Source organism: Neltuma alba, unplaced genomic scaffold (assembly GCF_004799145.2).
Source record: "Neltuma alba isolate B1F8T4 unplaced genomic scaffold, ASM479914v2 tig00013141_pilon, whole genome shotgun sequence".
Taxonomy (NCBI): domain Eukaryota; kingdom Viridiplantae; phylum Streptophyta; class Magnoliopsida; order Fabales; family Fabaceae; genus Neltuma; species Neltuma alba.
The window spans coordinates 18,663-38,769 of record NW_021637457.1 but is presented as its reverse complement, the minus strand read 5'-3'; the positions used below and the strand labels follow the sequence as shown (position 1 = coordinate 38,769).

General features: G+C 36.0%; 4 protein-coding genes across 5 annotated transcripts; 3 read left to right on the top strand and 1 right to left on the bottom strand.

Moving 5' to 3' along the window:
* Positions 1–1,889: 1,889 nt before the first annotated feature.
* LOC114734768 (monogalactosyldiacylglycerol synthase 2, chloroplastic-like) lies at positions 1,890–5,532 on the top strand. The gene is made up of 8 exons (XM_028922410.1): positions 1,890–2,389; positions 2,763–2,935; positions 3,512–3,673; positions 3,762–3,903; positions 4,060–4,284; positions 4,387–4,449; positions 4,534–4,608; positions 5,059–5,532. The coding sequence occupies exons 1-8, from the start codon at positions 2,105–2,107 to the stop codon at positions 5,317–5,319; spliced, it is 1,386 nt and encodes a 461-aa protein (XP_028778243.1). The 5' UTR covers positions 1,890–2,104; the 3' UTR covers positions 5,320–5,532.
* Positions 5,533–6,616: 1,084 nt separating this feature from the next.
* LOC114734769 (actin-related protein 2/3 complex subunit 3) lies at positions 6,617–9,090 on the top strand. The gene is made up of 5 exons (XM_028922412.1): positions 6,617–7,055; positions 7,160–7,247; positions 7,402–7,510; positions 7,590–7,859; positions 8,661–9,090. The coding sequence occupies exons 2-5, from the start codon at positions 7,245–7,247 to the stop codon at positions 8,801–8,803; spliced, it is 525 nt and encodes a 174-aa protein (XP_028778245.1). The 5' UTR covers positions 6,617–7,055; positions 7,160–7,244; the 3' UTR covers positions 8,804–9,090.
* Positions 9,091–9,940: 850 nt separating this feature from the next.
* LOC114734772 (translocase of chloroplast 90, chloroplastic-like) lies at positions 9,941–13,820 on the top strand. Of its 2 annotated transcripts, none has more exons than XM_028922416.1 (3): positions 9,941–10,335; positions 10,810–10,940; positions 11,343–13,820. In XM_028922416.1, the coding sequence occupies exons 2-3, from the start codon at positions 10,814–10,816 to the stop codon at positions 13,595–13,597; spliced, it is 2,382 nt and encodes a 793-aa protein (XP_028778249.1). In that variant the 5' UTR covers positions 9,941–10,335; positions 10,810–10,813; the 3' UTR covers positions 13,598–13,820. The 2 variants fall into 2 exon arrangements, with proteins under 2 accessions (XP_028778249.1, XP_028778250.1); XM_028922417.1 differs by having other exon boundaries at positions 9,987–10,335; positions 10,813–10,940.
* Positions 13,821–17,417: 3,597 nt separating this feature from the next.
* On the bottom strand, positions 17,418–19,151 carry LOC114734771 (uncharacterized). The gene has a single exon (XM_028922414.1). It carries the CDS (start codon positions 18,995–18,997, stop codon positions 17,786–17,788), a length of 1,212 nt encoding a protein of 403 aa, XP_028778247.1. The 5' UTR covers positions 18,998–19,151; the 3' UTR covers positions 17,418–17,785.
* Positions 19,152–20,107: the final 956 nt, after the last annotated feature.

Genomic DNA, 20,107 nt, shown 5'->3' with positions numbered 1-20,107 from the left:
TTTTTAGATTATAGGGACTAATGTTATAAATAAAAAGAAATTTAAGGGGCCAAAACCTATAGTTTAAAACTTGAGGGACAAAAACCAAAATAAAGACAAACTTGAGATATCAAAGTTTGTATTAACCCAAAAAGTAACTAGGAGGTTGATTTGGTTCTAAATATAAGAGATTAATCTATTTTGTTTTCCAAATTTGTCATTTACTCTTTAAAGTATCGTTATTGATTACATGTATTATGTTATGAGGTTTCGAAGAAAGAGTAGTCATGACTAAAAAATATACTTTAAAAAAATCAACTCATATTTATGACAAATAAATAACTTAATTGTTTTCTTTAATATACTAAAATTAGTTAAGTAGCTCTTATGTTACCTCCGGTCCTTAATATAATAGTTATTTTAACATTTAGTTTGATCATAAATATAAGATTTTAATATACTTCATCTCTCATATTTATTTATTTTTTAAGGTAGTTATTGTAATAGTTGTATGTATTAAAGGTTTTATTAAACGATAGTTCTAGTTAATACACATGATTATCAAGGATGTTTTAGGAAAGACAATACCTATTTATTACAAATAACTAATTTAACTAATTCTCTTAATTTACTCAAATTGTATTAAGGACCAGATTAAATTCCTAACTAAGACTTCGACAATATAATTTGAATTTTCCCCTGGTAAAACTTTATGTATTTCGAAGTTTTTAACAATGAAAAAGAAAGACACAATTGTAGTTTCTTCGAATCAACTAACAATGTTCTGGTCAAAAAAGAAAAAGAAAAAGAATCAGCTAACAATGGTGGACTGAAGAAAATTTATGTTAAAAAACTAAGCATTGTCTTCCTACTTGAAGGTTTTAGACGGCTTGCCGGCTAGATATATGCGACAGCTGCTATTGTTATTTTCTTATTAAATTAGATCCCAGTAGATGTCATTGGCCATCTTGTGAAGGTATGGCGTTAAGGCACATTTGTTCTTGTAAAGTTTATGTTGATTTGTGCATTATGGTGATATGAATTAGCTGAGGAAAATTTGTTCGCGCATCAATTGGTATCTTTAGCCCTGTTTAGCAGTTTATTATTGCTTCTCGTCCTTAATATTAAGCCAGTTAACTAATTTAAATAGATTAAGAAAATCAGTTAATTATTTGTAGTAAATATGTATTGTCTTTTTTAAAATATCTTACTAATCAAATATCATTTGATAAAACATTTAATATGTGCAATCATTACAAAAGCTATATTGAAAAAATATATAAATACGAGAGGCAAAATGAATTGAGATCATATATTTATGATCAAATTAAAAGTCAAACTAACTTTTATGTTAAAAATCAGAAATTGTATTATTCATGTGTTTATTTCATGCTTGTTAATTTACTATGTTGTTATCCCTCGTGGGTGTTTTGTGTTTGAACTGTTTTTCTACTGTGCCACTAGACTTCAATGTACGTAGCAGTATTGTCTATTATGTTTGTGTAAGCTTCCTTCTTACTTAATTTATTTTTGTTTTTAATGTATAATCCATCCTTCTGTAAGAAAATAAAAAAATAATTACAAAACTTTAGAGCATTTTAACATGCTTTTTTAATTCTTTACATGAATATTTCATTGTAGGAAACTCTCCGTAAAAATTAAAATAAGGAAGCTACGTGGAAGTTTAGTGCGAGTGGGCAACAAGGAAAAAATGATTTTAATCTCGCATAAATTCAGGAAATACACAATACGGGGATCCTACGACCATAAGCCGTCAATGCAATGCAAGAATCTGAAGGGACAGGATTCCCGTCTCGGAAGAGCGAAGAATAACGGAATGTGGGACCCCCTGGACCTCGTTATTTATCAACCTTCCTCGTTCGCTGTCCATTGCTCAATGCTGGCGAAGAGCAGGATCCGAATTCCCCGCGCATATTCCTTCTTCCGTTGAACTCTCCGTTTCTCTCCGCCGGGAAACCCCCAATTCCGGTGGCGGGAACGGGACTTGACCGTTAGGTGAGACTCGGGTCTCTTCGTCACTAAGAAAAAGAATATTGTTCTTTTCTATTCCTTTGGTTGTTGACTCCCTGTTCAATCCTCTTTCCTGCTTGGGGCTTTCAGAGGTATGGCCTTTACGACGAAGTTCATTGCAGAGAAGGTGTTTCAGAAGGTGGGAGGATACCATCATGGAAGTAGCAGTCAGAAGAGAAATGGCCGGGAGACTCACATCAATCTCGCCGATGACGATGGTGGCGGCGGCGACGACGACGCGGGGATGGAGCTTTTGCAGCTTGGAGCTGCCAGATCCAAGAACGTGTTGATTTTGATGAGTGATACTGGTGGCGGACACAGAGCTTCCGCCGAGGCCATTCGTGATGCGTTTCAATTGGAATTTGGGGACGAGTACAGTGTAAATAACTTCTAATTTGTTCTTCGTTTATGATGGGCTCTGCTTACTCTATCATCTCAACGTCTTTTCTCTCTCTATATCTTGAATTCCTTTGAGATTCTTTCTCCATCAAAGACACAACGTTCTGGATCTGCTATTTTTGTTTTCTTCCATCCTTACCCGGGAAATATTTCTACTGTGTACGTAGTCAAATTTAGCTGAAAATCATTGCACAGTATTCTTCTCGAACCGCTTAAATTTTTGTCGGCCCTTGATTTTGTCGCAATTTTTTATTTATATTGGAGCTATTTGCCCAGCACTGTGGGACTTATATGCTATCATCAATTCTTCCTTCACATTTCTGGGCTGATGAAATGACCTCTGTCTTTTTCAGATATTTGTTAAAGATGTTTGGAAAGAGTACACTGGATGGCCATTGAACGACATGGAGAGTCAATATAAATTTATGGTGAAACATGTGCAGTTGTGGAATGTTGCATTTCATGGTACTTCTCCCAAGTGGATACACTCTGTATATCTAGCTGCTATTGCTGCCTACTATGCCAAGTACAATCCTCTCCATCTCTTTTCTTCTTTCCCTTTTTATAACTTATACGCTTCGCCAGATAACAATTCGTAACTGCAAGAGTTAAGCAGCTAGCAGCGTCACCTAATTTACTGTATTAGGATACACTTTGATAAGCAGCTTCCTATTATAACTAGCACAACTTACTATGCTTGGAATATAAATTGACGTACTTTATGTTCGTTCCGTTGTTTTTCTTTGAAAAATCCTAGGAAGACAGGGGAATCATGAACGATATGACCATGTCAGCAGTTGAAACCTACCTCTGACATGTTTATTTATATATCTATTCGTCATCAGATTGCTTTTTGCATATTGGATAGTCTAGTTCTGCACATTTGCGTCTCTAATGATCTTGTCCTACAAAAGATGATTTCAGAAACCTTTGGTTCATTTTGCTCATTCACCTTTGTTGCAAAACAGTAATTATTTGTTCTTTTTGGGAAAAAGCAGTAATATTTTCCTGAGCTGGCAGGTTAATGTTTGAGAGTTGTACGGCTTACGTTATTGAAATTAAGTGGTATATCCTAAATTGTCTTACACTCTCAAATTGTCAGGGAGGTGGAAGCGGGGCTAATGGAGTATAAACCAGATATTATAATCAGCGTCCATCCCTTAATGCAACATATTCCACTGTGGGTTCTCAAGTGGCAAGGTTTGCAGAATAAAGTGGTTTTTGTCACGGTGATCACAGATCTTAGTTCCTGCCACCCTACTTGGTGAGTTCACTGCACCATTTTAATTCTCTTGCTTAGTTTAGTTAAAATAACAATTTTTACACGCTCTTAAGCTTGGAGTTATTCCCAGGTTTCATCCAGGAGTAAGTAGATGTTACTGCCCTTCTCAGGAGGTGGCCAAGAGAGCCTTACAAGTTGGTCTTGAAGAGGCTCAAGTCTGTGTTTATGGCTTGCCCATCAGGCCGTCTTTTGCCCGTGCTGTTCTCTCCAAGGTATGCATTTTGTCAAAGATTTACAATTCAAAAGTCTAAACCGTTGAGTAAAGGCCAATGAATAACTTGGCTATGAATAGTTTTATAATAATCTCTGACACTTCTATGGTTAGTTTTGATCTGGGTAATACAATTAGTTGAGTTTTAAATCTATAGGATCAATTAAGGGAAGAACTTGAGTTGGACCCAAGCTTGCCTGCAGTTTTGCTGATGGGGGGCGGCGAAGGCATGGGTCCTGTAAAGAAAACAGCAAAGGCTCTGGGAGAATCACTTTGGGATAAAGCAGCTGAGAAACCAATTGGGCAGTTGATAATAATATGTGGTCGTAATAAGAACTTAGCATCCACGCTTCAGTCTCTTGAATGGAAAATTCCTGTTAAGGTTTGGCTTCTATCTGAATTTCTCATATCTGAACAGACAACAATGCATCATCTGCAGAATAGAATGGCACATGTTGAGCATTTGTTTATTAAACTGGTACAGATAAGAGGGTTTGAGACTCAGATGCAGAAATGGATGGGAGCCTGTGATTGCATTATAACTAAAGTAAGTTTAACCTATCTGCAATTTAGATGCTGCTCCTTATTTCAGCATAGGCTTATGAGTTCTCTACTTTTCTGAACTTTGCAGGCGGGACCAGGTACTATTGCAGAAGCATTGATCAGAGGGCTTCCTATAATCCTCAATGACTATATCCCTGGACAGGTGAGTAATGAAATGAAAAAAATCTCAGGCAGACCCGGGATATCAAGTATGAATAGGCTAAGCCAAATGATCATGAACACACACACACACACACACAAAAGCATGTTATGCGTAGTTAGGTAGACCCAGTATATCGCTTTTTTATACGAATCTGTGGATCTAGTCAATCCAGTATAAAAAAACTAAGCTGATCGCTAGACATATAAGCATGCAAAACATCTTTTCACAAGCTCAACTATGAATGGTATATCAAAACCATGTTTTGGCAGAAGCAATCCAAAGGCTGCTTCCACCAAAACGTGGTTTCGGTGTTTTCCAAAACGAATCCAAACATGCGTTAGGTCTGCTTAAGATCTCTCTCGATCAAATTGTTCTACTCTTCTGCATTCAAATTTTCTCACTGATTTCGCCAAATATTCAATTTTTTTATGGTTGAAATGATGACTGCAGGAAAGGGGTAATGTACCTTATGTGGTAGACAATGGAGCTGGAGTGTTCACCAGAAGTCCCAAGGAAACAGCAAGAATAGTGGCAGAATGGTTCAGTACAAAATCTGATGAGCTGCAGAGAATGTCAGAGAATGCACTGAAGCTAGCCCAACCAGAGGCAGTGTTTGACATCGTGAAGGACATTCATGAACTTGCCCAGCAATATGGACCTTTGGCTAACTTCCCTTACATGTTGACCTCATCCTTTACAAGCTTGTTCTAGTGATGATGTTGATTTCTTGATCTCCAATCCACGTTAAGCATTTTATTGTATATTGGAACTGGCATAGTGGCATGTACAGTTTTATTCCCTTATTTATTTGTGTCAGTCTTTGTCATAGAAGCTTGGTCACAAGCTCAGATGTTTGTAAGAGATGAGATGTCTAGGAGGGTTTTGTGAGGAAACGGGACTTCTTATCTGTGTGCAAGGTCCTAATTTAGTGTATGTGACTCATATCATATCTAGTTGAGAATTAACAATTAACAAATAAAACTAGTATTATTTGCTGTTTGTAAGATAAAAGGACTATTTTTACAGGGGAAATAAAACTGTTGTTTTTATTACTATTTATATTTCATACAATCACTTAGGGTTTGTTTGGTTGGAGGGGAGGGGAGGGCAAATGAGCCCCTCTCCTCATTTGGTTAAAAATTTTAGAGGGGAGGGGAGCTAAAATGTCCCCTCCCCTTCCTATTTTGGCTCCCTTTCAAATTGGAGGTTTTTGGAAGGGAGTTAAATTTTTGGACTATTATGCCTTTATAGACTTTTTAATATTTCACTTCTACCCATAAAATATATTATTATTATATTTATTTCAAATAAAAAATATATCATCCTAAGTAAAAAATAAAAAATAAATACATTATTATAATTAAAATATATTATAAAAAATTATTTAAAAATAAAAAATTATAATATTATAAAATTAATTGTTTTTTATAAATATATTATTTATTAATATATTTTAAAGCTGGAAAAAAGATAGCCTAAAGAGAATAAAATTTCATTTTTCTTAGAGCATATAAAATTTGTTAATTTGATTATTTTAAATATATTATTATATTAATTAGAATAAAAAATTACTGTACCAATTTTTTAATACACATATTAACATGATAAGACTGAATTTTTATTAAATTATATAATTTAAATTAAGATGTAAATTAATTTATATAATATATCAATAAAAAACATAAACTAATATATAAGGGTAAAATGGTAAATTGATTATTACTATCCTCCCCTCCCCTCCTTGAACCAAACAAGGGATCATTAAATATCCTCCCCTCCCTTTCATTTTAATCAAACCAAATAAGGTAAGATAAAACCTCCCCTCCCCTCCCCTCCCCTCCCCTCCCCTCCCCTCCCCTCCCCTCAAACCAAACAGGCCCTTAATGTTACAATATTTGGTATTGTTAAATTAAGAAAATCATATAAAAATGCGTTTTCATGACGGATTACTACCTTCACGCTTTATTGAGTTTTCCACTTTGACCTATAGTCAGAGTGACGAGCAGGAAGAGGCATCGGCATTCTTGTTTGCTTGTACCATCGTCTTCTTTCTCCGTCGTGTTAGGGTTTGGAACATTGTAAATTGCCTTTCATTTCTTCACACATGCCATTCACACCAGCTTCCTTGCGTATTACGCCAAATTAATGCGATTTTTCGGCCGACGTTTTACTACATTTAACGATTTGTTGGAAAATCGCGTTTCATCCGCGGTTTCCTTTCGGGGGTTCAAAATATCGGAAAATAACGATCGTATCGCGCTCGTTCCGAAAAATTCATTTTCAACTGCATAACTTCTCGAATCTTTGTTGAGAAATTGCTCTTCCCTCACCCAACGGAGGGTGGTGCCAGCAACTTTATATCGTCTCTTTAGTCGCTGAATTTTGTTACGAATTTGTTCTGCTGAATGTAATTCATTGGTGAATATATCTTTCTTCGATTCTATCAGGTATCTTGATCAATTGGTTCTAGCATCTTGATGATCTGTTAATTCGGATCTGCTTTTTAGTCGTGGGTTGATATTATTTTCCGTGATCTTTTTTTTTTTTCCAGAGATTTTGGGCTGCATTTTGGAGGATCGGATCATTTCAGTAATCGAGTTAGTCCGGTGGAACATCATTTAATCCGGAGAAAAGAGATGGTGATCAGATTGAATTTCTTTCGTTCCCATTTTATGCTTTTAGAATCTAGTTCTTGTAGTTATAAATTGCGTAAGTCAGGGCCATCAAATTTAACAGTAACTTTTAGAATTTGTCGAAACTTGTACTTCCACTGATATCACTTGAGATTTGAAGGTTCATCATTCTAGTTTTGTTGATGAAGAAGGAGTCGACAAAGCTTGTGGGTGTCCTCTACTTCCCTTGAAAAGCCACATAAAGGGACCGGCTCCAAATTCAGATCAAGGTTTCAATTATTTATATTTTGAATTTGCTTAAAATCTTTTCATTTACCTTATTTGGAAATTAAGACTTGCTTCATGCAGACAGAACTGATATAGTGGATGAAGCTATCACGTTCTTTCGCGCCAATGTTTTCTTCCGAAACTTTGATATCAAGAGCCCTGCTGATAAGCTTCTTATATACCTGACATTTTACATTAACGTGGCTCTCAAGAGGCTTGAAGGTTGCAGAACTTTAGCCGAAGGTACGAAGGCAATCATTAACTTGGGTCTGGAAGACGTTCCTGTACCTGGAGAGTCTGGCTTTCCTTTTCCAGGCCTTTTCCCTCTTCCGCAATCACGGAAGGAAGCAGGTAGTACCCCTTCTTTGCCTGTGGAATCACAATTTATGTCAGGATGCTTTAATATATTCTATGCATGTTCAGTAATAGCTGCGACTTGCTGCATTTAAATTAGTAGTTCTTTAATGTTTCTTACAATCAGTAGTAGTGAGGTGACTAAATGTATTTCTTGTAATGTCTATGATGCTCTACTGAACATGCTAACTACTTTTAATTTTAATTGGCTTAAAACTCAAATTTAATTAGTTCCCGCAGTGTGCGAACTTCCTAATTTTCATTGCTTCTCTGGCTAGAGAATTGTTTGATAGCATATTGGTATAGTTCACTATAAATTAAAAGTAAACGGGTAAAGATGAAATGACTCATTCAGTAATAATGACAATCATTCTCTAGTTTCTTCAATGTATCTTCCAAAGAGTAGGCATGATCCAAAGTCACTAAGTAGGCGGTTGTAATGGCATTGACTCAATATCCAATGCCAGTAGTGTATTGGTCATCAGAGTTCTCGACATACATTCTTTTGATAACCGAGGGTGAAGGCTTGAAAATTTACTTTTGGAAATTCTAGTATTAATTTGGGAGAGTTTATGAAGAAAATGTAAATTCAGGAGATCTTATATTTAAGACTAAAGCATACTCCTAAAAGCTTGTATATCCAGGATTGGAGGGATTAGCTTAGATGGTATCGTTGATCTAGTATATTTTTAATTTTATGCTCAGCCTCTGTCTGTTAAAGCAGTATTGCAATTTGATTACCTTTTTTAGCCCATATAAGTTCTTACTTTTCAAGTAATGCGATTCTACCGATTGCAGAACTATTCAGAAATTATTTGAAGCAGACAAGGGAGGAAACAAGTGGGAGGCTATTGAGCGTGGCATACAGACCCAATGGGACTCCCAATAAATGGTGGCTGGCATTTGCAAAGAGGAAATTTATGAATATAATTGTTCCTTGAATTGTTGTGACGTACAGACTCTGCTTGAATCATAGGTTAAGCGTTGAAAAACACATTTAGCATTAAGTTGATATGTGAATAAGATTTATGGTAAAAAAAAAAAAGGAGGTATTATTGTTTCTTTTTAGGTCTCAGTATCCAACCTCTCCTTTGTCTGTCCACTGAAACTTTATTTGTCATATTTTGGTGTGTCTGTCAAATTGGGTTCCCTTCAGCGTCACCTTGTAATGGGTACTTCGGATGCTCATCTCCACAAGAAGTTCTATTCCAGTTATTTAGTGCTTTAAGTGAGCGTTGGCATTTCCAATTCCTTATCTATTTCTATGTTTTTATAACCACCATGTTTAAAGGGTGGAAAATGGAAATCATCAATGCATCAATGTGTGTGTCAGTGTGTGTGGGTGATAATTTTAAGCTAATACACCAAATCTAAATATATAATATAGTACATTTCATTTTTTTAGACTTTATATACTATAAAAAATGTGTACGTTGTTAAAATCGCAAGTCCATAAGCTATGGATGGCAAGTGTAATCAGCTGAGTTCCTTTTGCTGAACATCTTTTTCTAACATTTATTGTCAAGTGAAATTTATTTCCATTTCTTTTTCTAACATTGGTGATGAATGATTTATATTTTATACTAATATTGATTATTTATTTTAGTGTTTTCATTTAATTAGAATGATTGAATTAAAAAAAAAAGTCCTGGGCATAAAAAAGATATTATTGAAAAGGGCAAAATCTACTTATATGATCTTTGTGCCTTAAAAGGTATTAATATTTAGTTGTCGGCTGGGAGATATCTATAGGAAAAAAAAATGAAATTATTAATAATTAAGAAGACATTTATATCAAATTTAAGTAATTTAAATTAGATTTTGCAAGTGTTTATAAAAAAAAAATAGATTTTGTAAGTAAAAATATGCCAATACTAAAATCTTGATCAAACGCAGAGTTGTCGTATGTTAAGTGGTCCTGAATGCATCAAGTTGTCTCATTTATGACTTATCCCGGTTTACCTATGTTATTTATTTATTTCCTACCCCCGGTTCATTTCGACCTCGCGTTTTGGTTTTTTGCCGCTTTTCGTTCCAGAATCCTGAGGAAGAGGTGCAAAATCGACCCAAGTCGGAGAAACTAAAACAAGACCAAAGGAAGGAAAAGCCAAAAGGTGTGTTTGGCGCTGTCTCTGTCTTATCCGGGAAAATCTTCTTCCTCACCCTCAATCTTCACGCCACCTTCTTCCTCTTCATTTCACCACAAAAAGGAAGCAATTTGGGTCTTTTCGGATTCTCCAATTAGCGTCAAGTTCTTGGTGGCTTTGATTATTCCTTTCCTTGATCGTAAATTAGGGTTTTTGGGAGGTTGATGATTAGGTGCGGGAGGAATACATCCTCGAATTGGAGTATCATAGAGAGTATATGTTACCCAGAAACGTGATTTGTTGCTGCCAATGTGACCTTCTGTTATCCTCTGGTTTGTTTGTTTGATGCTGAGCTCCAAGTTGCTTGGTGCAATCTAATATTGAAGGTAACTATTTCGATTGTAATTTCTCTGCTTTTCATCAGTTAAGTTCGAAACTTATGATGATTGTTGCATTTTATGGAAGGCTTTCTCTGACTTATAATCTTGCAAATGAACTAAGATTGTATGTCGTGACGTTGACTGACCATTGGGGCAGCGCTTTGTTTGTGATTTCAGTATTGGTTTCTAATGAGGAAGATGGAATTTAAACTATGGCTCCTATATTTCTTTAACCTTTTTTTTTTAAACTTGTTATGTTGCATCTGTTTCCCCAACCACCACGCGTGTAAATAACAAAACTTGGTTGATCTCACATTGAACTTGGATAAAATGTACCGTTTACTGATTGAACAACTGGGGGGCAGAAGCAGAAGACCATTCGAGTGGTTTGTTGATCGCATGTGATAAACATTTTGCATGTTTTGTTTTGAGGCATTGCCTGATGATGATTATCTGGGCCTTTCTTTTCTTATTTTGTAGAAGAATGAAAAGTGTTAGAGATTGGGTTTTCTCTCAGTTGCTATCCAAGTCATTAATCTCATCTAGACCACTATCAGGCAGTGGTAGTTTCTATGACGAGGCACCTCAGAACGGAGAACATGAAGAACAAGGTACTTTTTTCATTGCTTGTCTGGAATTACTGAAAATGAAAATGTAATCATAGAATTTCTTCCAACTGAAGATCTTCATGCAAGTTGTGCTTGACAAATAAAACCCTGGTTAAGCTAGTTGCCAAATGCATGGAATAATAAACATCTTCCAGTTACATGGTTGTCTGTATACTTCTTTATGTGTCAGCTTGTGACTAGTAGAATGACATAATGCCTCGAATCAGCTCTTGGAAGGGATGGAAACAGAAATTCTTGAACCTGATTGTTTGTTTGATAAACCATCTGAAATTCTTAATAACTTTCTTTGCCAGGACAAAGTATCATGAGTGTGATGGCTAGTGTCCGGGTTCGCCAACAATTGATAAATTTGAGCTACAGCTGATGACTTTTTTTCTTGGTTAGGTTTGGTTCAGTCAGATGTTTTGGTAGTGCCATCACTTGCTTCTACTACATTGAACTCCTCTGATGAACATAACTCCACCATGCAGCAAGTCTCAGAAACAGAACCCTGTCACTCTCAACATCGTGTCATAGGAAAGCAGAAGGATCCCTTGGCAAAGATTGAAGATCTCCAAGTTAAGTTTTTCCGACTGCTTCAGCGTCTTGGCCAGTCACAAGAAGATCTCATGGTTGCAAAGGTTCTTTATCGGATGCACCTAGCAACCTTGATACGTGCTGGAGAATCAGATCTGAAAAGTGTTAACCTTGGCATAGGCAAATCACGAGCATTGGCAAGTGAACAAGAGGCAGTTGGTATTCCCCAATTGGATTTCTCCTGCAGCATACTTGTCCTGGGTAAAACAGGAGTCGGTAAAAGTGCTACCATAAATTCCATATTTGATCAAGTTAAAACCATAACTGATGCATTTGGACCTGCAACTAACAGGATTCAGGAAGTTGTTGGAACTGTCAATGGGTTTAAAGTAAGGGTGATAGATACCCCTGGCCTCCTGCCTTCCTCTACTAGTAATGTGAAGAAAAATAAGAGGATCTTGCTCTCCATAAAGAGATTCATTAGAAAGTCCCCCCCAGACATTATTTTGTATGTTGAAAGACTTGATCTTGTCAATGTGGGCTCTAATGACTTCCCTATTCTGAAGCTTATAACTGAAGTATTTGGCTCAGCAATCTGGTTCAACACTATCCTTGTCATGACTCATTCCCACTCAGCTATTCTGGAAGGACCTGATGGGCATATTGTCAATCATGAGTTATATGTGTCTCAATGTACTAAATTAATGCAGCACTATATTCATCAGGCAGTTTCTGACTCAAGGCTTGAAAACCCCATTCTCTTGGTTGAGAACCATCCTCTGTGTCCAAAAAATATCAAGGGGGAGAAGATTCTTCCAAATGGAAGAGTCTGGAGATCTCAATTTTTGTTATTTTGCATTTGTACCAAAATTCTGGCTGATGTTAATTCCCTCCTTAAGTTTCAGAACAGTGTTGAACTGGGCCCTTCAAATAGTGCAAGAATGCCTTCTCTGCCTCATCTTCTCTCATCCCTTTTACGGCGACACTCTGTATCCCATCCGAGTGGAATGGATGATGAAATTGATCAAATATTACTCAATGATGTGGAAGAAGAAGATGAATATGATCAATTGCCATCCATTCGAATCTTGAAAAAGGCCCAGTTTGAAAAATTGTCCAAGGTGCAGAAAAAAGAATATCTTGATGAGTTGGATTACAGAGAGACTCTGTACTTAAAGAAACAGTTGAAAGAAGAGTACCGTAGACACAGAGAGAAGACACTCATGAAGGAGCAAAATTTGTTGCATACTGATCATCCTGAAGATCAGCAGCAACCTCCAGAGCCTGTTCTGTTACCAGATATGGCTGTTCCTGTGAGTTTTGACTCAGACTGTCCTTTTCATAGGTATCGTGGCCTTATTGCAAGTGACCAATGGCTTGCAAGACCTGTTCTTGATCCCCAGGGATGGGATCATGATGTGGGCTTCGATGGTATAAACTTGGAGACAGCTATGGAAATAAACAAGAATGCATATGCAATGCTTACCGGACAAATGAATAAAGACAAGCAAGATTTTAATATTCAATCAGAGTGTGCTGCAGCTTACGTGGATCCTAGGGGTCTTACGAATTCTATAGGTGCTGATGTTCAATCTGTTGGTAAAGATATGATTTATACGATTCATAGCAACACAAAGTTGAGAAACATAAAGCATAATATTGCAGACTGTGGTGTTTCTGTGACATCTTTTGGGAAGAAGTATTATATCGGTGCTAAGATTGAGGATACTGTTCTTGTTGGGAAAAGACTAAAATTTGTCCTAAATGCAGGCCGCATAGTAGGTGCCGGGCAAGTGGCATATGGTGGGAATTTTGAAGCAACACTAAGAGGAGGAGATTTTCCTGTGAGAAATGACAATGTAAGTCTTGCAATGACAGTCCTCTCCTCCAATAAAGAGATGGTGTTGAGTGGAAGCTTACAATCCGAATTCAGGCTGGGCAGAAATTCTAAGGCTTCTGTTAGTGCTAATCTTAATAGTCGGAAAATGGGGAAAATATGTATAAAGACAAGTAGCTCAGAGCATTTACAAATTGCTCTTGTTGCAGTGTTCTCAATTTTCAATGGCTTGCTACGTACAAAGGGAGCTGATAACATGAGGAAGGAAGCAAGGGATGGGGGCTAAGGTGTTGATTTTCTGGCACTCATCTCATTTCTGTTTATGGATTTAATTGAAGTGGTGAAGTAGTCTAGATACCAAACATAGACTTAGTCCTTTCCCTGCCGAGGGAAAACATGTAGATTTTAATTCTTTTGAGGAGGCTGCTCGAGAATTTTGTTGTTCTTGATGCTACCGATGCCTGTCTTGAAGAATGTCAAAGGTTGATTTCTTGAACCTGTTTCTATCAGAAGTGTTTCTGAAAAATAAGGAATCAACAAAATAAATTAGGACTGTGTAGCATAGCAAAGCAACGAAAGTTTTTGGTTTCGTTTATTGTTCCAGTAAGCTGGAATGTGGATAAATTTAACACAGCGATGTTTCCAAGAAATATGAAAAGTGTTCCTGAGGCTTTTTAGACTATTTTTTGGATAGAGCAATGTACATCGTCTCATGCTGATGCTTGCTTTCAGAAGTTCATTTTCATATAATGGAGTCCCGACTCCCTGTAACCGAACACAGTAAAAAATACGATCTCTGCCTTTGAATCCCTTTGCCTTCTTCTCGTGGGATGGTTAAATCGTGCTTGATTCTCGCAGAAGTTGTCACTTCCACTGTTTTATGCAAGTTCGTTTTGCTTCCCTTTGAATTTGAACATAAAATATAGTGTTCAAGTCAAGGAGAGAAATTAGGAGAAATTGGGGAACTTCTCTGTTAAAACTTTTATTGTTTAGAAGGATTTTTGCCAATTGCAAAATGCTGATACTTTTATGTGTATAGGAACTTAGGAACTGATCATGTTCTTCTCAATAATAAAATCTTTAATAAAGAATTTGTTTTCCTTAATTGTAAAAAAAGGTACAAGGACATAGGGTCATATGATTAAGTGAACAGTGAAGATCTCTTGCATAAATGTATCTAAGGAGTGTTTGGATGAACACTAAATTAAGATTTTAAAAGTAATTTTTATAAAATTTAAGATAAACTTGTGAGCAAAATTTTGTTTCAATTTGCAGGAAAATATTTTTTTAAAGTGCACGGCCTCCAAACATCTGCTCATCAGCTTCTAACCAATCAGTTTCTTTATTTGTCTATTATCTACAATGTAACTTGCGGTCCTTTAGAATTCCATCCCTACAAAAAAACTTGTCTAAATAGAAAACTTATAAACTTACATATCAATTACTCGTATTTCATTCGAATACTCCAAGTGTTTTTTTTTTTGGTAAAAAATACTCCCAAATGTTGATAAGTGATGAAATTCTTTATTTATGATTTGGCAATTTTATTTTTGTAGGATCATCCCAAAAAATAGTACAAAATTTATATCTGATTCTCTCAGCAGTCTCGGCTTTTTTTTTTTTTGACCAGACAGCAGTCTCGGCTTACAGCTTACTTGTGCATTGAGTAATTAAAAGTAAAGACGGATGATGTAACCCAGACTTAGAAGCCGGGCCACCTCTGGGTGCTTGCTGACATAAGCTTTTGATTTGTTTGGCAAATTCTAGATTATGAATTCCTATGTTCCTATGATCCAGCCTGGATGACCGCGTGGGTGCCGAGACTTCTGGATTTTTTCTTATTCAAATTACAAATCACATCAATAATTAAATACTCGTCCGGTCCTTAATATAGGACTCAATTCTTGAGTTGGTTTTGGTCCTAAATATAAAATCCATTTATCAATTTTCTCTGAATTACCCCTATAGATACTCTCTCTCACCCATAATCAAGTAGAAGAGGGAGATGGGGTATTAAGAAAGATGATTATGGTATTTTGAGAAAAATGTGTCACTTTTCTTATAATTAACTAACTTACCTAACTTCCTTAATCTAATCAAATTAGTTAAATGGGTCTTATATTAAGGACCGGAGGAGTATCTTACTATAATAATATTTTTACGAGAATTTCCATTTTGTTAATGATTATCTCTGAGAAACATGGGGCATGAACGGATTGTAGGAAAGTGTGAAGCAGAAGGGTTGCAACAACAAACGAGAGGTTGATATATATGGAAGTCGAACCCTTTAGAATAAATAACAAAAAAGGTTAATTGCATGGACTCAATATGGCACCGCTAATCAAACAAAAGATAAAGCCCATCCTGGTCCCTTAGAAAAGGTCTTAAGGGCTCATGATTGATTGAATTCTCTCCGTTACGTTTATCCAAGTGGCTTTGGAATTTGGATGCTGCATCATTCACTAGACATCACATCACGTTGTGTTGGCAGCGCATTCTAAAATGACTTCACATAATCATAAATCATCCCTTATCATGATTCATCTTTCTTGCCTATGAAATTATCACTTCGACGTAACAAAAGGCGTCTTCCTTCCTGTGGGATACGTAAATTGTCTGTATTGTATTTATTTTTTTATTTGCTACATGTTGAAATGCATCAATACATTTCAAAACACGTCAGAACCATTTTGAAACAGTTCACAAGTGATATTAACGATAGTGTTGTGTTTATTATATATTTTCCTTTGATTATAATAATTAATTATATTGATGCGATCCCGTTTCTATATTATTGAATATATAATCCTAGAAATTACTTTAATAGGATAAACTGGGTATTGTATTATATTTAGTGATACTTATCATTGAGCAATTAAAATTTATTGTAAAACTCGTATATTTAGGCCCGTTTAGAATATAAAAATATCATTTGTATACATATAAACGAACTTTATTATTCATAATTTATCAAGAGTGAATATTATGGGAATTTGTTTTACCTCATTATCATGGAAATATAGCCGAAGGTTGGCAGAGTCGTCCAATTTATCTATTTAGTTTTTGGTTTATATAGTGGTTGATTAATTCAACGGTATGGAGCTGAGGGAAGAATTTTAGTAATTTCTCTGAATCCCCAATATTGAAGAAGGAGAGGGTTAAAAAGAAAAGCCCCCTCCGTATTGTTTTAACCAGACAATAGGAAGGAACAGCCACTCCCCCTCCGGTCCTCCCCTCCAACCAAATGGACATCTTCCAATTTAAATTTAGATGTTAGATCTTCTGTGTGGGAAAAAAAAAAAAAACTGACTTTTAAAATATATTTCCATTGAGGACTGAGCCACTTGCAATTTGCATATTCTAAGGCTCTGTTTGGATAGCACCCCAAACCATGGTTTGGGGACCCAAACCATGGTTTGGGGAAAATGCTACCCAAACAGCCTCTCCAAAAACCAAAACCATGGTTTTGGAAAAAGCAAAATTTTTTTGCTTTTGGAGAAAAAAGGGAGAGTGTGTGGGCCTATATGATATGTATCTTGTTATTTTTTTTATAAACATATTTTTTTATAAATATATTTAATCTTATATTTTATAAATATATATAGACATTAATTATTTATTAATTATATTATCTTATGTATTATTAATTATGTTGGTAAAAAACATATTATTAACAATTTTATTTCTTCAAATTAAAATATATCATAAAATCTATTTTTTCTGTAATTATCATATTAACTTATGTCTTTTTTTTAGTAATTTGTATATATAAAAAGTGCTTCTGATAACAACTATCCAAACACTCTCACTTCTCAGAATCACTTTTTTACAAAATCTATTCTTCATAGAATCTATTTTTTCCAGAATCTATTCTCCAGAATCACTTTTTCAAACCACGGTTTGGTTTCATCCAAACACACCCTAAGACGTGTACTTTTAGACATGTTTACATTGCACGTGCCAGGAATCATTCCTCATGCTCTCCTCTTATTCCAGCATATCCCATAACGATTCCTTTTCAGAATTCAGATTCCATAGCCACCCTCTTGCTTACTACACTTGTACCAAACCCTTCTTGCATCTAAAATTTCAGCTGACACAACAAATTGACCATCCAAAACCGAAGAATCATCAGACATCGGCCTTGACAATTTTAATCACGATCCAACGTTGTCAAACAAATTGAGAATATAAAAAGAATGCGAAGCATACATTCAATTTATACCTCCGATCATCTATTTTTTTAAATCTTGCTCCTAATTCTAGCTACATTATATACATTCAAATACGATGAATTCTTGCAACATATCTCCTAACAATATATTTCTCACACTCTAATAACATCAAAACTAAGCATATTTGGTCTCAATGGCGAGTCCTTCAAGGTGTAATGTCCTTGCTCTGAGTACAAATTCTGGTATAAGATTAAGAACAAGAAAGGGGGGGAAATTGTTTTGGGTTCAACATATTTCGCTTATGGTGAAGAGCCCCACAAAACTTCGGCAATAATGGTGGCAGATTCAGCATCAGAAACGGAAGCTTCCCTTACTCTCGTCAGAATCTCTTGCTTGAAAGCTCTTCTTTCTCTCTGCCTCAACCCTTCTCCCACTTCTAATTGAACTGCAAATCTTGCCACACAGCTTGCAAACGGATGGTTTTGCAGGAACCGTCTCTGCCTGCTTTCCCTCTTCCCTTTTTCTACCACTCCTCCAACACTGACCCCACTTTCTTCTTCTTTTTCTTTCTCGCTATGCTGATCGATGCCGATCAAATCACCACCCAGTTCGGACCTTTGCAACTCTATAAGTTTTTCTATCAAACCTTCCTTCAACATAGCCTCAACCGCTTCCTTCCTCCCGAAATACCCAATTTCTAGCACACAATCCATGGCCATCACTTTCATATGTAAATCCTGTGAGTTTAAGAAGCTCATGATCTTCGGTATTTCGCCGTTCGACTTGATTTCGTCCACAATAGGAGATTTTATGGATCTAATTAACGAGCACAGGACTTGAATCGAATTCGGGGAAGCCATTGAGGTTAGGGCACTGACGGATGGACCCATTAAGACTTGGCCTACGAAGACGTCCTTGTTAAACCGAATCAATCCCGCGATAGCTAAGGCCGAGTGTTCTCGGATTCTCTTCGAGCATTTAGAATCGCATAAAATCGATTCCAGCGAAGAAAACACCTTCAATCGGAGAACCAGATCCTGAAATTCACGGCTGAACCCTAGGGAAAGCCTCTCTTCAAATTGATCCAAAAGGTTCACCAATTCCTCCTCGTTGCGCATAGGCTCTCGGAGAGCTCTGCTCAAATTGCCAACGCTTTCGCGGTCTATCCACTTCTGAATCTCAGACTCAATTGACCCTGCGATTCGGGAAATGGAGTAAGCGGAGGTTCGGCGCGCGAGAAAAGACCGGAGGCCAAGGCCTCCTTTGGTATTTCTAAGGGACTCAACTAAATCCTTGAGGTCAGTGAGGTGCTTAGAAAGAGAAGAAAGATTTGGGTCGCCAGAAAGGATAGCATCGGACTCGGTGTGTAGCTCCAACAGAGCTTTAATGGCGGAGGAATTGGAATCGTCGGAGTGTTGACTGGGGTTGACTTGTAAGTTGTGGGAAGCTTCTTTGAGAGCTTGGAGGACCTGGAGAAGCTGTGGGGTGCGATGGTTTGGAGGATCTTCCATGGATATAGCAGAGAGAGAAGAGGATGAATCAGAAGGAAGAACTGGTATTTTCTAGTACGGGTTTGGTATAACAAAGAAGAAAAGCTCTGTATCTGCGGAAGGAAATCCAACGACCAGTCCTTTGCAAATGGGCGCCACTCGGAAGCCGTTTGTGTAAGCACCTACTATTTTTTTTTTAATATCATTTTTTTGGCCACTTAAATATGAAATTTTAAGGAAAAATGACAAAAGATTTTTTTTTTAAAATAATTACAATTAAATTGTAATGACAAGTGAGTGGTTGTCATGTATTATATTAAAATTTGTTATTATAGATTGTTGTGTTATCACTGAGATTTTTTAATAATTATATCCTTTATTTGGAGTTTCACAGTAGTTCTCTTAATTTTAAATTCCAGCCTGTCTGAATAACAAAAATGTAACTTAATCAAATAATCATATAAAAATATATTCAAATATATTTTTTATTTACTAAAAATAAATATTAATATACATTGAAAAATAAATTGAAACCAAAAGACTTATTAATTTGTTTAAACTATTTTTTTATCTAAAGAATAAAAATAGATAATAATTTGAGGCAGTTGTTTATCTATCTAATTTTTTTAATACACAAACTATCTTAATGTTTTTTTATGCACCAAGCTGTCTTAATGTTGTTTATGAATAATAAATAATTTCATCTCGTACAGTACTTATATGCATCGATATTAATGAATCTTAAAAGAAAATTATGCGGGCCACTCTCGCATCATAAGTGAGGCCCCAATCCGGTTTATTATTATTTTATTTACTTTTCTCGTTAACATACCGATCGTTTTTAGAGGGTATTTGACAACTCTCAAAAGTATTTCTGAGTAAAACAAGATAAATTTTTTTATATATTTGTTTTGTAAACTGTAAAAACACTTTTGAAATTATGGTTTGGTTTCTATCTAAACACCTCCTCAAATGAATTTGAATCTGTAGTGGGTTTTTTTTTTTTTTTTTTTTTGCATTTGTTCGAACTGCCCCACCCCCGCGGATCGGGTAGAAAAATACTTTTTGAAACATGGGAGACCAAGAAGGCAGATCTCAATCCAATGACATTGGAGCATAAGATTAAAGGTT

Excerpts from the sequence above, each read along its gene's own strand:
- LOC114734768 (XM_028922410.1), top strand. The coding sequence starts at position 2,105 with ATGGCCTTTACGACGAAGTTCATTGCAGAGAAGGTGTTTCAGAAGGTG. Across the intron at positions 3,674-3,761 it reads AGTTCCTGCCACCCTACTTG|GTTTCATCCAGGAGTAAGTA; the intron begins GTGAGTTCACTG and ends AGTTATTCCCAG. Across the intron at positions 3,904-4,059 it reads CCCGTGCTGTTCTCTCCAAG|GATCAATTAAGGGAAGAACT; the intron begins GTATGCATTTTG and ends TTAAATCTATAG.
- LOC114734769 (XM_028922412.1), top strand. Across the intron at positions 7,511-7,589 it reads GGCTCCAAATTCAGATCAAG|ACAGAACTGATATAGTGGAT; the intron begins GTTTCAATTATT and ends TGCTTCATGCAG. Across the intron at positions 7,860-8,660 it reads GCAATCACGGAAGGAAGCAG|AACTATTCAGAAATTATTTG; the intron begins GTAGTACCCCTT and ends TACCGATTGCAG.
- LOC114734772 (XM_028922416.1), top strand. The coding sequence starts at position 10,814 with ATGAAAAGTGTTAGAGATTGGGTTTTCTCTCAGTTGCTATCCAAGTCA. Across the intron at positions 10,941-11,342 it reads CGGAGAACATGAAGAACAAG|GTTTGGTTCAGTCAGATGTT; the intron begins GTACTTTTTTCA and ends TTTCTTGGTTAG.
- LOC114734771 (XM_028922414.1), bottom strand. The coding sequence starts at position 18,997 with ATGGAAGATCCTCCAAACCATCGCACCCCACAGCTTCTCCAGGTCCTC.